Genomic DNA, 14042 nt, shown 5'->3' with positions numbered 1-14042 from the left:
CTCTCATGCAAGTGAAGTGATGCTACAACTAAACTGAGATTGTTGTATTTTGACCTTATCATGAGAAGACATGGATCTCTAGAAATTATAATAATGTTTGGTGAAATGGAAGCCATTAGGAAGACAAAGACGGCATTACAATAAATTCAGTCCAGTCAAGGAAGCCATGCCCCTGAGTCTGTAAGACTTGAGTAGGACTATTAAGGATAAGTTAGAAAGTTGTTATTCATAGGGTTGCCATGTCAAAGTCACCTTCATGGCAGGTGACAACATTATACATTTTCTAAGCTTAGTTGGCTTCTCGTGCAACGTCTTCAAAAGAATCTAAATTAGCTGAGTATTGTAAGCCATTTAAAATACAAAGTCAAGAGTAGGTGTCCTCTGTGAATCCTTTTCTGATCTGATTATGCCATTGGACATGTAATACATGGCCATTATCCCCAGGCCAGTTACAATCTCCTTACAGTATTAACACTAATTCCACTCTAGACAAAGGAGTACAATAGTCCCTTTCTGGGACCCGTTTCTGGTATACTGCTATATATTTTACACACAAAAAAGGGACATACTCTGCTTTGGTCTTTACATTTACACAGCTGGTTTCCGAAGAATCAGCAAAAGAATTTACTAAGAATTTTTCTTATCTATGAAAGGAACTTTCTCTTTCCAAATCTACAGTAAGACACATAGAGAGCTTTGTACCTCCAATATTACCTCCTGTCACATTGCCAGTGAGGCAGTTCACCCACACACACACACACACACACACACACACACACACACCTCTGCTGCTTAAAGTCCCAAGAGAGCTTCCAGAAAAGGAGGAAAGAAGCAGTGTAAACAATGGACACATCCTCTGAATATGTGGTGCATACCAACAGTCAATATCACTGGTATTTTAAAATGATATGTTTGATATGACACATAGCAGATTTGGGAACATTTGATTTTGTAAGTTAAGATTGTCTAACATTACATAAGAGAATAAGGGAAATCCCCCATGCCTTTTTCCGTGTGCAGTTGTTTCCTTTTCATTCTTACCTTGGTTTCATAGGTATTAGGAAGCATATGAGAGGTAGCAGGAATTGTTGTCTCTAATACTCTTTCAAATGAAGTGAACTGCCTTCCAGTGGGTCGCATGGCTCAGAGATGAAGCCTATACATTATTATTATTATTATTATTATTATTATTATTATTATTATTATTATTATTAGCAGCAGCAGCAGAAGCAGAAGCAACATACTTGGCTGGAACCTATAATATTCTCTTTGATATCAGTACAAATGTGGCTTTGTGTTCCATCTTGGGAAAAGCCAGAAATCCCTATGGCTATGAGATCAAAGAGGAAGTGAAGGCAGTGGCAAGGGACGAGTCAGCTGCTCTACATAAATAAACTACAAATAAGTGGAGAACTGAAAGGAATTTGCAATTTTCTAGAGAAAAGGAGTGCGGTGGGGAAAAGATGATTTGTGTCTGCCCTTCTTCCTGTTTGCCTTCGACTTCCTTGTGAATCTCTAATTCTCTTGGGGGGACAGGACGATGATAATAAGCTCTGGTGTTGAATGGACTGGGAACTAGGCAATAGCAAAGTTCTCACCCTCAGTCGTGATGAAATCTGATCTGCTTATTATGGAGCCATTCACATTTTTTCCCATTTTCTCTCTGCTATTTTTTAGGCACAACAAGTACTCCTAATGACTTATGGTATAATATCATTGAGTTGCCATACCATGGTGAGACTATCAGTATGCTGATCGCCCTGCCCACAGAAAGCACAACTCCTCTGTCTTCCATTATTCCTCACATTAGCACGAAAACTATACAGAGCTGGATGACAACCATGGTACAAAAGAGAGTACAGGTCATTTTACCCAAGTATGTACTTTTTATCTTATTTCATCTGACATAAGAAAATTTTACTATTGAAAGAAAACATCCTGTCACGTTACAGACTACTTTCAGTCCTGAGTCAATGCCTTTTCTGTTGTTCTCACCAGATTTACAGTGGAAGCAGAAACAGATCTAAAAGAACCTCTACAAGAGCTTGGGATTCGAGATATGTTTGAACAATCAAAAGCAAACTTTTTAAAAATAACGAGTGAGTGAGTTATCTGCTTATTCTCTTATATGTGAGTGGAGAACTACACTATTTTGAGGAATGGTGTGACTTTCTGCCACGGATGCCAAAGTTATGCAGTTTATCTCAGAGTAAAAAATGCTTTGGATACTGATACACTTCACTTCACTTCACTTTATTTCTTAATTAGTTGTTCTCCACCAAGGTGCTCCGAGCGACTTACAATTTAAAATAGCATTTACACAGTATAAAAACATTCAACATAAAAACATACAACAGAGACTATTTGGCAAATTATATCTGATCACTTTACTTAAATGCACAACCAAACAGCCAAGTCTTGAGCGCCTTTACAAAAGGTTGCAACTCCGACATTGCTCTAATGTATGGAGGCAATGAGTTCCACAGAATTGGAGCATAGACCGACATGGTTCTGCTTTTGAATTGAGTCGCCCTAGGGCTGAGAATTGCGGTATATAAGCGCAGTAAATAAAATAAATAAATAAATAATAAATAAATAAATAAATAGAGGCATAACACTGTTGCTCAGATGATTCATTGGAACCTGTGCCACAAATACTATCTACCTGCGACAAAGAACTGGTGGGATCATAAGCCGGAAAAAGTTACAGAAAATGAACACATCAAACTCTTCTAGGACTTCCGAATTCAAACAGACAAAGAGTTCTGGAGCACAATACTCCTGACCTCACAATTGAAGGATTGAAGAGAAACAACTGGAAAAGCTGACAGAATATGATGATTTAAAAATTGAACTGCAAAGAATCTGGTACAAGCTAGTAAATGTGGTCCCAGTGGTGATTGGCACACTGGGTACAGTGCCTAAAGACTTTGGCCTGCACTTAAACACAATCGGCGCTGACAAAATTACCATCTGCCAGCTGCAGAAGGCCACCTTACTGAGATCTGCAGTCATTATTCGCAGATCTAGACACTTGGGAAGTGTCTGACGTGTGATCCAATACAACAGCCAGCAGACTGATCTTGTCTGCTGTGGACTTACCTTGTTGTGTTTCTAATAATAATAATAATAATAATAATAATAATAATAATAATAATAATAATGGCTTTATTTTTGTACCCTGCCTCCATCTCCCCGGAGAGACTCAGGGCGGCTTACGTGGGGATGAGCCTGATCAACATAGTTAAAATATAACACACTAAAATACATAAACAAGCATAAAACAGAATAAAACAACAACATTATAACAGAATATAAGAGCAACCATCGAACCAACAACCAATGAACCTGAAATAATAATCGGTTTCTGCACACGGGTGGGTGGACTGGTGCAAATCAAATTGATTACAAAGAGGTGCCAGCCATTATCTTAGGCAATGTTTTCAGCATGTGTGATTTTTTTAAAAAAATTACTGATTTTACATCCAATTGCTTTGTCTTTTCTGCAATTAAAATAATGATCACTTCTCCAAGGAATGTCATATGAGTGTGTGCATAATATATGTAATGTAGACATGTCTATTATGTTTAACCTCAACAGGAACAGCAAGCATTCATGTATCTCGGATATTACAAAAAGCAAAAATTGAAGTGAGTGAAGATGGAACCAAGGCATCTGCAGCAACAAGTAAGTGTTCTGTGTTTGATCCAAACCACCAGTGGCATCTGAAGTATCACCAAGTGTTTTATATAGTATTTATGTATAATTTTTTTTAAGTACAGAAACTTCATTGTCAATTTAGAATCATTCCTCAGGCTTCAAAATGTACCCCAAAGCCTAACAAATATACTTAGAAATAGAGCAAAACGTGAGTCTGAAGCATTGGTGGTTGGACACAGATGCTCAGGATCTGTTGAACTGCAGTATGTCCTTAGTCAAACTATAAATGAATAAATATGTATGTAAATATGTAAGAGAGTGAATGTGTTAAAATCCTCAGCTTTGAAGGTGTTGGTTTATAACTATAGAGAAACTAATCCTTCTATTTTTTTTGTTTTTGTTTTTCCAAGCTGCAATTTTAATAGCCAGGTCATCACCACCTTGGTTTGTAGTAGACAGGCCATTTGTTTTCTTCATACGACACAATCCAACAGGTAAGCACTTACATGTTACTTAGTTTTATGTTGGCTTCATTCTGTTTATATTGCCAAAATGCATACAGCACTCCTAGGGAGACATAAACTTGAAGTTGAAAACATACACTTTAAATCCGCTTTCATCTTTTACAAAATGAGGCTCTAAAATTCCTTGCTGCTATATTATGCATAAGCAATTTCTTCTCTTTGAGGCAAGAGCAAACGGGAGCTTATAGGATTTCGGCGTTCAGGGAATGTTGCCAGGAACTAATAGTCCCTCTGTTTCATTGGCACATTTATCTCATCTACATATATGATGCAATCTGGAGGTAGAAGCGCCAGCTCTGAAGAAGGAGAAGACTTCTGGCATGAGTTTGCAGACATGGGTAGCTTAGGGACATCAAAGGCTCATTATGTGATTCTGAAGAGGAGCACTGGCTAGTTGTCAAAACACACATCTCTTCTCTTTGCTCCACTTTTTGGCTCTGTTTTTCCTCTAATTGATATTCTAGGCTCAGTGTAAGCTAACTGCTTAGGGAAAACACCTTTTTCTTCCTTGGAAAATGACTCAGAATGATACTGAAATACTAGAACATCCTAACTAAATTCATATACAGCATTTTAATCATCTCATCCCCCCCCCCCCCCCCCAGCCCGACACATCAAAGAGAGGTTGAAAACAACATCTGCTTGGAAAGAATGAATAATTTAAAGATAGTATGGCCATAAACATATTTGTACAGAAAGTATCGGGTGGATTTTAGTAGAATCACTTAATGATGTTATTTCAGTGAAAAACGGGTAAATGCTCCTTAGTAAAACTGACAATTTATATTGAAAACAGCACACTTTGTACATTAGATGCACACACATATATAGGAAGAAGGAATAGGATATACTTTAAGATGCCTCATGGTTAATAAAATCACTTACCATATTCTAACCAGTGGATTAAAGTATTAATTGTGAATTGAAATATTAACCAAGCCAAAAGTAAACACATTGGCTGCCAATAAGTTTCCAGTCCCAATTAAAAGTGCAGGTTATTACCTAGAAAGCCCTAAACGATTCAGGCCCTGCCTATCTTTGTCACTGCATCTCCCCCATGTACCTGCGTGAGCATTAAGATCTGCCAGGGAAGCCCTTGCGGTCCCACCACTTGAAGACAAGGGAAGAGGGCCTTCTTGGTGGAGGCCCCCTGGCTTTGGAGCACCCCAAGGAGCTTAGGCGGAACCCCACACTGTCCTCCTTCCAGAGGGATTTGAAGACTGGGATGTCTGAACAAGCCTTTGAGAATGTCTAGCCCCAATGGTCCGCAATTAATGATACAGCACTGTACTTTCATCCCATGCCCTTACTCCTCAGCTACAATTTGCACTATGTCATTCCCTTGACTTGTTTACAGTTTGGCCATATTTTACGGCAGTTGTCACCATAGGTTATTGAGTGTTATTCTGAGTTTTAGATTGTTGTTTTATATACTGTTGTTTTTATTTTTGTATTGTACTGTGTGTTCATTTTATGCATTGTTTTAGGCACTTTGTGTCATATGTAAGCCGCCCCAAGTCTCTTCAGGGAAATGGAGGCAGGGTACAACAATAAAGTTATTATTACCAAATCACTTTGGAAGAACAGAGTGCTAGGCTTGATTTGTTTTATCAATTATAACCACATAGAATCCATAGAGATTCCAACCAGAGTTGGAACTAAAGAGACACTTTTATTTTATTATTTTATTTTGGTTTGGCTTGTTATATGCCTTTCTGTTATTACTATTGTTGGTGGATTGGTTTAATGAGACTTCCTTAAAAGTGAGGGCTCTTCCACACAGCCTTATATCAAGGCAGAAAATCCCACAATACCCTCTTTGAACTGGGTTATCTGAATCCAAACTCAGATAATGTGAGATTTTCTGTCTTGATATTTTGGGATGTAGGGCTGGGTGGAAGGACTCTCAGTCTTTATATTTGAAGTTCACAATTTCCACTCTAGTGATGACAAATTGATAGCCTGATTAAAAACTGTTACTTGAACTTTATCATTTAAATAATCTATTGTATCACTTAGATAACACTGGCCAACACACATTTTCATGCCTCAAATGTTGGACCTGTTTCTGGGTGTATTTGACCTGCTGGTTCCAAAAAGGGTATCTGTTTTCCCCTATCAGATACAGAACATATGCCATATAGCGGTTTTTATCTGCTCGCCCATAGAAAATAATAAGAGCCATATCTAAGAAACTAGAAGTGATACAATCTATTGAATGCAATTTTCTAAATTGGGACTTCAAATAACCTCAGGAACAGGTCTAAAAAACAATACACCAAGAATTTATTTTTGTTGGACTATGTAATCAATCTGTTGGGTTTTTTTTAAAAAAATACTACAGAACTGGATATTTGTGAATTAATAAATGTCTGCATCAACATTTTCTTCCTCAGGTGCAGTTTTGTTTATGGGACAAGTCAACAAACCTTGAACGTCAGAAGAACATTGCCTTCTGAAACAAATTTAAAAATGGATGCCCGTGTTCTGTTAAATATTTTTGTACACTATTCTTTGGCTACAAACTAGCTTCTGAGTGGTTGGTGAACTAGGTTTTCAAAAGGAGTCTTAAGTAGTTCTCTGTGGAAAAGTTGAATGCCTTTTTCAAAACAATGTAAAGATTCTTAAAACTACTGATGAGTTCATTGTGCTAACAACCTCTGAATTTTTTTGGGTTTGAGTAGTTTGTATTGTGATTTGACAAGTCTTTAGCCAGAGTTGGAACTAAAGGGACAACTTTGATTTGTTTTTATTTTTTGGTTCCATTTTGTACATGCCCATCTACTTCTACTGTTGTCAGTGGAGTAGTTTAATGAGGCATTGCCATTAAAAACAAATTTAAAGCTTTAGCCATGTTTATTTTATATTGTGCATGCATTGCTGAGACTTAAACAACTAATGTCCCGGTTAACTCCTTTTCGTTGATGTAATGTAAACTTTCATTGCTAGTATACACTTTCTATGGATTTAAATTTTATATTTTTTGTACAAAGGAAAAAAATAAATGCATTATGAACAGTTAAAAAACAGTATAGTGTCAAAGTGATGTCGGTGGGAGATTATTAGTTGTATTTCAGGGAGTTGAATGGTATTTTCAATTGCCAAGTGGAAAATTTGGTAGAATATTGCTGTGCTCTTGTATGTGTTTTGCACTTTCTTCAAAGAATGACCAGCAATTTTAGAATTATCTCTGTTCAATTACTTTTCTAAAGTGTTCCAGGAGATTGTGTTCCTCTAACTTAAAATATTACTACTAGAGTCATGTGTTTTCCTTGCAAGATTAAAAAAAAAAAAGATCAAAACCTGCAACTTCCTTCATAGAGATCCCAGCTATGAGCACCCACACTATTAATAATGTTGACATTTTTGGATACAGCTATTTTTGAGTAAATAGAAAACCATTGGTTCTGTTGATTTTTGTGTGGCACTAACTAAACGAAATCCCCTTCCATCTGCTAAATAAATCTCTCTTAGTTGAGACCCAGCAATTTTAATCTATCATCTTCATGAATGCAAACTTTGATACTGTAAAATGCAAGCTGCTTCTAGTATTAAATTGGTGATGATGAGGCATATTGTCTCCTGTGGCAAGAATGCATTCTCAAGAAATATAGTGAGCTTTCTCTGTTAGGTTTTAAAAATTACATTTAAATACAACAAAGGTTATTTTCAGCACGGATTGTACCTATTAAACTTGCTTTGGAATGTTCCAGCTTGTACTTCGGATGGTCTTTTCTAATTCTCCTTTGTAGTTCGTAGATCTTCCATTTCTCTCCTGGGTTTACTCAAAGGAGATTAAGCCAAACATTTCACAGACTTTACATAACTTATGATAATTTGTTAGAGAACTTCAGAATTAGTTGCACTTGGCTACCAGGTATTTCTTGACACTTGCATTATGACTGCGTGGTAGGAATGGAAACTTGGGAAGTAGGTGGTCCTATTTTGGTTGACTATAAAGAGTTTTAGAATTGGATAGAATCTGGTGGCTGAACAGTGATAGCAGTGAATTACTATTTTACATTGCACTAGATCAGGAATGAGCAAATTTTGGCCCTCCAGGTGTTTTGGACTTCAACTCCCATAATTCTTAACAGCCAGTACTTACTTACTTAGGCGATCCCTCACAGCCTGAGGATGATGTTCCTCCAAGTGTAGTGGCTTAATGGTGGGTCCGTAGGTGGCTGTGAAGCCCTATTCTTGATCCGCATGTTCTCCCACAGTGAGGACATCAGTTTCCAGGTGGAAGGCGGTCCCGGTCAGGGTTGGCTTGATGAGTCTTCCTCTTGGCATGTTTCTTCCTTTCGCCCTCCATTTGTGCCTCTTTGAATTCTGCAGAACTGCTGGTCACAGCTGACCTCCAGTTAGAGTGCTCAAGGGTCAAGGCTTCCCAGTTCTCGGTGTCTACACCACAGTTTTTAAGGTTGGCTTTAAGCCAATCTTTAAATCTCTTTTACTGTCCACCAACATTACATTTCCTGTTCTTGAGCTGGGAGTATAGTAACTGCTTTGGGAGATGGTGATCAGGCATTCGGACAACATAGCCAGTCCAGCAGAGTTGATGGCATAGGAGGATCGCTTCAATTATAGTGGTATTTGCTTCTTCAAGCACACTGACCTTTGTCTGCCTGTCTTCCCAAGGGTTTTGCAGGATTTTTCAGAGGCAACGCTGATGGAATCATTCTAGGAGTTGAATGTGATGTCTTGACAGTCCACGTTTCACAGGTGTATAGCAGGGTTGGGAGGACAACAGCCAGTAGGCTGTTAGGAATTATGGGAGCTGAAGTCCAAAACACCCAGAAGGCTGAAGTTTGCCCATGCCTGCACTAGCGTATTTGTTTTCCTTTATCTAAAAAGGCAGGAATAAACTAGGTGGTTGTTGTGACATGTTCTAAAGCCTAAAAGTCGGATTCTTGGATCGTTCTGCAAGTTGATGACATCAAAAGCCTTTGCTTAAACCAGGATTAAGTCAGCTACTCCATCCTAAATGTGTGGACTACAATTCCCCAAATCAGCAGGTTCCGTGAGAGCTAGATTATTGGAAGTGGGGTTGAGAATTTCTGGAGAACATCAATAATAAGTAACTATTTTTATACCCCACCCCATCTCACCGAAAGGACTCGAGGCGGCATACAACAGTTACCTATTCCTAGGGAACTATTGTAATAAACCATAGTTAATGGGAGCAAGTCAGAGGCTGAAACTACAATCTGTTTCTGGCTTGATTTTTAAATAATATTTTAAACACCATTCTTAGAGTTCAGATATCACAGAACTCATGTAAAAGCAGAAATGAAAGTTTTGGATCTCCTTGAAGAGGTTAAATAATAGAAAAGAGCATGCAACCTCATTCATGTAGTGGGACACATGCACATGGAATGACTTGTAAAACATTGCCCAGTGAATTCATGCACGAGTATTAAAGCCTAATTTCTGAATCCATGCGCAATAACATTAGATTCATTGCATTAGGCTGCCATCAAACTTTTTCATGCTTGTTTTTCCTTAGCTTATTCTTGTTCAACGAAACCTATAATGTTCATGGGTTTGATAACTTTTTCTGCTTTTAAGTAACTAACTGACCTAAGTTTTTAAAGGATATCCTTTAGATTGCTCTGTAATAGATAGCAAAATCACATGTTCGCTCATGTCAGTTTTAGAAATAACTCAACCTGAAGCTATGTTTTTCTAGTATTCCAATAAGGAATCATGACAAGCAAGACATGGGAGAAGATTTATACTAATCAATGCAGAGATTTTAAACACTGGTCATTCGAAGTGACACCTCCCTTTCCCCCTTATCTTGGTATTTGGGTTGTTGCTGGATCTGTGTGATTAATGCAGCTTCCTATGGATTCTGAGCATCACGTTCATTGAACTGCAGTCTAATGTCCTGAAATCATTTGTGTATGTATTGGGAATTATGGAAGTCAGCTTTGATGTCTCCTAGATAATATTTAAACATGTAAAAGTTGTAAAATGTTTTACTGAAAACAAATTTCTTCAAAATGAGAAATCAGAATGTTTTAACTTGCTTTGAGATTTAATTTCAGAGTTTTTAAAAATGGTTACAGCACCATCTTGTGGACAGATTGCCAATATACTATTGAATAAAACCATTATTTCTGTTTACACTGTTTTGTATTTTCTTGTCTGTCACTTAATTTACACTGCTTCACTGAAAGTGGTATCAGAAGGAGGGTTTGGCAATATGCCTAAAGATATCAACAGTTTACTTCCGGACATCTGAGCTTATCATGATTAATTTAGAGGTCTTAAATATCAAACCTCAATCCAAATTGTTATTAAAAGAGAATCAAACAGCTAAGGTCACATTTTCCAACACTTAGGGAAAATATTAGTGAAGGATACACAGCTACTGTTGCTTTTATATAATTTGTTTTTGTTAGGCTGAAGAACAATGATAGGAAAACCTTTGTATTACACTGGTGTTTTGAAAGTTATTCCCAGGAGCCCAGCAAGATAGCAGAGCCATTTCTGTGTTTGCTTGTTTATTTCGCATATTCATATCCCATCCTTCTCACTCCCATCATACAGATTCATAAATAACAATTGCAGTTAAAACAGTAATTAAAACATTAAATTATTGAAACAATAATTTAAAATCACCCAAATTCAAATAGTCCATGTCAAATCATTGTCAGCAACATAGGGTCGGTATCAATCTTTTTAATTTTTTAATCATTTTATTGATTTTCTTATACAAATACAATTGTAAAAGAGGAAGAGAGACAAAGATAAAATAAAAAAAATAAAAAACCTGCTTGACCCCAGAACCATATTTTGAATTGTTTTCTGAAGGATAGGAGGGAGGGGGCTGATCTCATGTCACTGGGAAAGGAGTTCCACAGAAGAGAGGCCACCACTGAGAAGGCCCTGTCTCTCGTCTCCACCAGTCGCGTTTGCGAGGATGGTGGGACCGGAAGCAGGGCTTCCCCGGATGATCTTAACCTTTGCGGCAGTTTGTAAACTGGGCTGGAACCGGTCAGAGCATTATAAGCTAAAGCCAGCACTTTGAATTGTACTCAGTAGCAGACTGGCAGCCAGTGGAGCTGGCATAGCAGAGGGGTTGTATACTCTCTGTTTGCCACCCTGGTAAGCAACCTGGCTAGTTGAAGCTTCCAAACAGTCTTCAAAGGGAACTCCACATAGAGTGAATTGCAGTAATCTATTTGGGATGGAATAAGAGTGTGGACTACCGTGGCCAAGTCAGACTTCTCAAGGTACTGGCACAACTGGTACACAAGTTTTAATTGTGCAAAAGCTCCCCTAGCCACCGCCGAGACCTGGGGATCCAGGCTCAACAATGAATCTAGGATCACTGCAAACCTGTGTTCATAAGAGACAAAAACTTGAAAGCTTTACACACTTTATTCTTTGCAAAAAGTTATGTCACTATGCTGCTTTAGTCAGACTTCATCTGAGCACTGGATCCAGTTCCAAACACCACAGTCTAAGAACATATTTATTGGAAGACTTGGTGCCAAATTTCTATTAGGAAAAGTGGAAAGAGCTCAGCAAGGAGAAAAAACTACTAAGAAGCTATGCCTATCTTCAGTATCGGAAGACCTTTTAAATCGATGGAACAATTGGTTTTCTGTTGCTGTAAAGGATCACTCAACCTAATGGATGCCATATCAATAAAAGGAAGGGCCGATTAAATGGTTGGAAAAGATTTTTGACTGAGTGAAACAAACTCACTTGGGCCCATTTACACTGATCAGTGTTGAGTCTACATTGGTTACCACAATGCAGTGGAGTCTACATTGGCCTGCGTTATATGAGTCTATGCTGACCATATAATGCACTTTCAAACTTCAGCATTATACATATGGCAGTTTAGACTGGACTTTCGCTTCCTAAAGAGATTTATAATGTGAGGTTGAATGCTTACCACCAAGGATGCTTTAATAGTATACTTAATTTCAACAAGGGAGTGAGACGTATCTGGATTAGAAGTATACATTATTTGCCCTAAACTGTTGGTACTGATGGGCCAAAACTAACAAAATGAAGTTCAACAGAGACAAATGCAAGATGGTCCACTTGGGCAGAAAAAAATCAGAATGCAAAGATACAGAATGGGGGACGCCTGACTCGATAGCAGTACGTGTGAAAAACATCTTGGAGTCCTCATGGAGAACAATTTAAACATGAGCCAACAATGTAATGTGGCAGCTAAAAAGCCAATGGGATTTTGACCTGTATAAATAGTATAGTGTCTAGATCCAGGGAAGTCATGCTACCCTTCTATTCCGCCTTGGTCAGACCACACCTGCAAAAACACTATATCCAATTCTGGGCATCACAGTTCAAAAGAGATATTGACAAGCTGGAAGGTGTCCGTAGGAGAGCAACTAAAATGATTAAAGGTCTAGAGACCTTTGATCATTTTAGATCTAGGTCTAGAGACCCTGCTCTATGAGGAGCATCTTAAAGAACCAGATCTGTTTAGCCTGCAGAAGAGATGCTTAAGAAGAGACATGATAGCCATGTATAAATATGTGAAAAGGTGTCATAAGAAGCAAGCTTATTTTCTGCTGCTCTTGAAACTAGAGCAATGGGTTCAAATTACAAGAAAGGAGATTCCATCTGAACATTGGGAAGAATTTCTGACTGTAAGAGCTGTTCAGTAGTGGAAATTTCTGCCTCGGAGTGTGGTGGGAGCTCCTTCCTTGGAAGATGTTAAACAAAGCCTGGATGGCCATCAGGGATATTTTTTGCTTTGCCTGCATGGCAAGGGTGGTCTCTTCCAACTCGTATTATTCTATGATTCTATGAAATACTTTCCTAAACTTTCCCAAAGAGCCTAGGCTGGCCAATATAAAAGGTGGGGCTTTCTTTGTCACATGTTGGTTACAGAGGTTCCCCCCTTGGAAAGCCAGGCTACTTCCACCCTTCTTGCATTCTGATGGGAGGCTTTTTCTCCCCTGAAGAGTATATCAAAGAGTATTCATCCCCTTCCCCCAAGACTATATTAAAAAGCACAACTCTGATAAATATTCAGAGAGGCTTTAGGGGTTGTTTTTTTTTTAACACCCTTTCATCACTTATCCTCAGCAATCCATAACTGTATTTAAGAAACTGGGTTGCTGTGAGTTTTCCGGGCTGTATGGCCATGTTCTAGAAGCATTATCTCCTGATGTTTCACCCCTATCTATGGCAGGCATCTTCAGAGGTTGTGGGGTCTTTTGGAAACTAGGCAAGTGAGGTTTATATATCTGTGGAATGTTCAGAGTGGGAGAAAGAACTCTTGTCTGCTTGAGGTAAGTCTGAATGTTGCAATTGGCCACCTTGATTAGCATTGAATAGCCTTGCAGCTTCAAAGCCTGTCTGCTTACTGCATGGGGAAATCCTTTGTTGGAAGGTGTTAGCTGGCCCTCATTGATTCTTGTCTGGAACTCCCCTGTTTTTTTGTTTTTTTTTAGCATTGCTCTTTATTTACTGTCCTGATTTTAGAGTTTTCTTAATACTTGTAGCCAGATTTTGTTCATTTTCATGGATTCTTCCTTTCTGTTGAAATTGTCCATATGCATGTGGATTTCGATGACTTATCTGTGTAGTTTGACATGGTAGATGTTATAGTGGTCCAGCATTTCTGTGTTCTCAAATAATATGCTGTGTCCAGGTTGGTTCATCAGGTGCTCTGCTATGGCTGACTTCTCTGGATGAATTAGTCTGCAGCGCCTTTCATGTTCCTTGATTTGTGTTTGGGCCATGATGCATTTGGTGGTCCATACGTAGACTTGTCCAAAGCTGCATGGACAGCCTTACACTAACCACTTGCAGCCTCAGCCAACTGGTAAAAGGATGGGGGATGACTAGTGTGGCGGAGT

General features: G+C 38.4%; 1 protein-coding gene across 2 annotated transcripts in view; it reads left to right on the top strand.

Moving 5' to 3' along the window:
* Positions 1-10317, top strand: part of SERPINE2 (serpin family E member 2) — a 42930-nt gene extending 32613 nt beyond the window's left edge. For both annotated transcript variants that reach the window (XM_060767883.2, XM_060767885.2), the window contains exons 5-9: positions 1678-1876; positions 1999-2099; positions 3602-3688; positions 4072-4155; positions 6582-10317. In XM_060767883.2, the coding sequence (XP_060623866.1) occupies positions 1678-1876; positions 1999-2099; positions 3602-3688; positions 4072-4155; positions 6582-6619 (509 nt within the window). In that variant the 3' untranslated portion in view covers positions 6620-10317. The remainder of the gene's footprint in view (positions 1-1677; positions 1877-1998; positions 2100-3601; positions 3689-4071; positions 4156-6581) is intronic.
* Positions 10318-14042: the final 3725 nt, after the last annotated feature.

Source organism: Anolis sagrei, chromosome 3 (assembly GCF_037176765.1).
Source record: "Anolis sagrei isolate rAnoSag1 chromosome 3, rAnoSag1.mat, whole genome shotgun sequence".
In the NCBI taxonomy this organism is placed as follows: domain Eukaryota; kingdom Metazoa; phylum Chordata; class Lepidosauria; order Squamata; family Dactyloidae; genus Anolis; species Anolis sagrei.
Note: the sequence above shows the minus strand (reverse complement) of the source record. Positions and strands in the feature narration are given on the sequence as shown.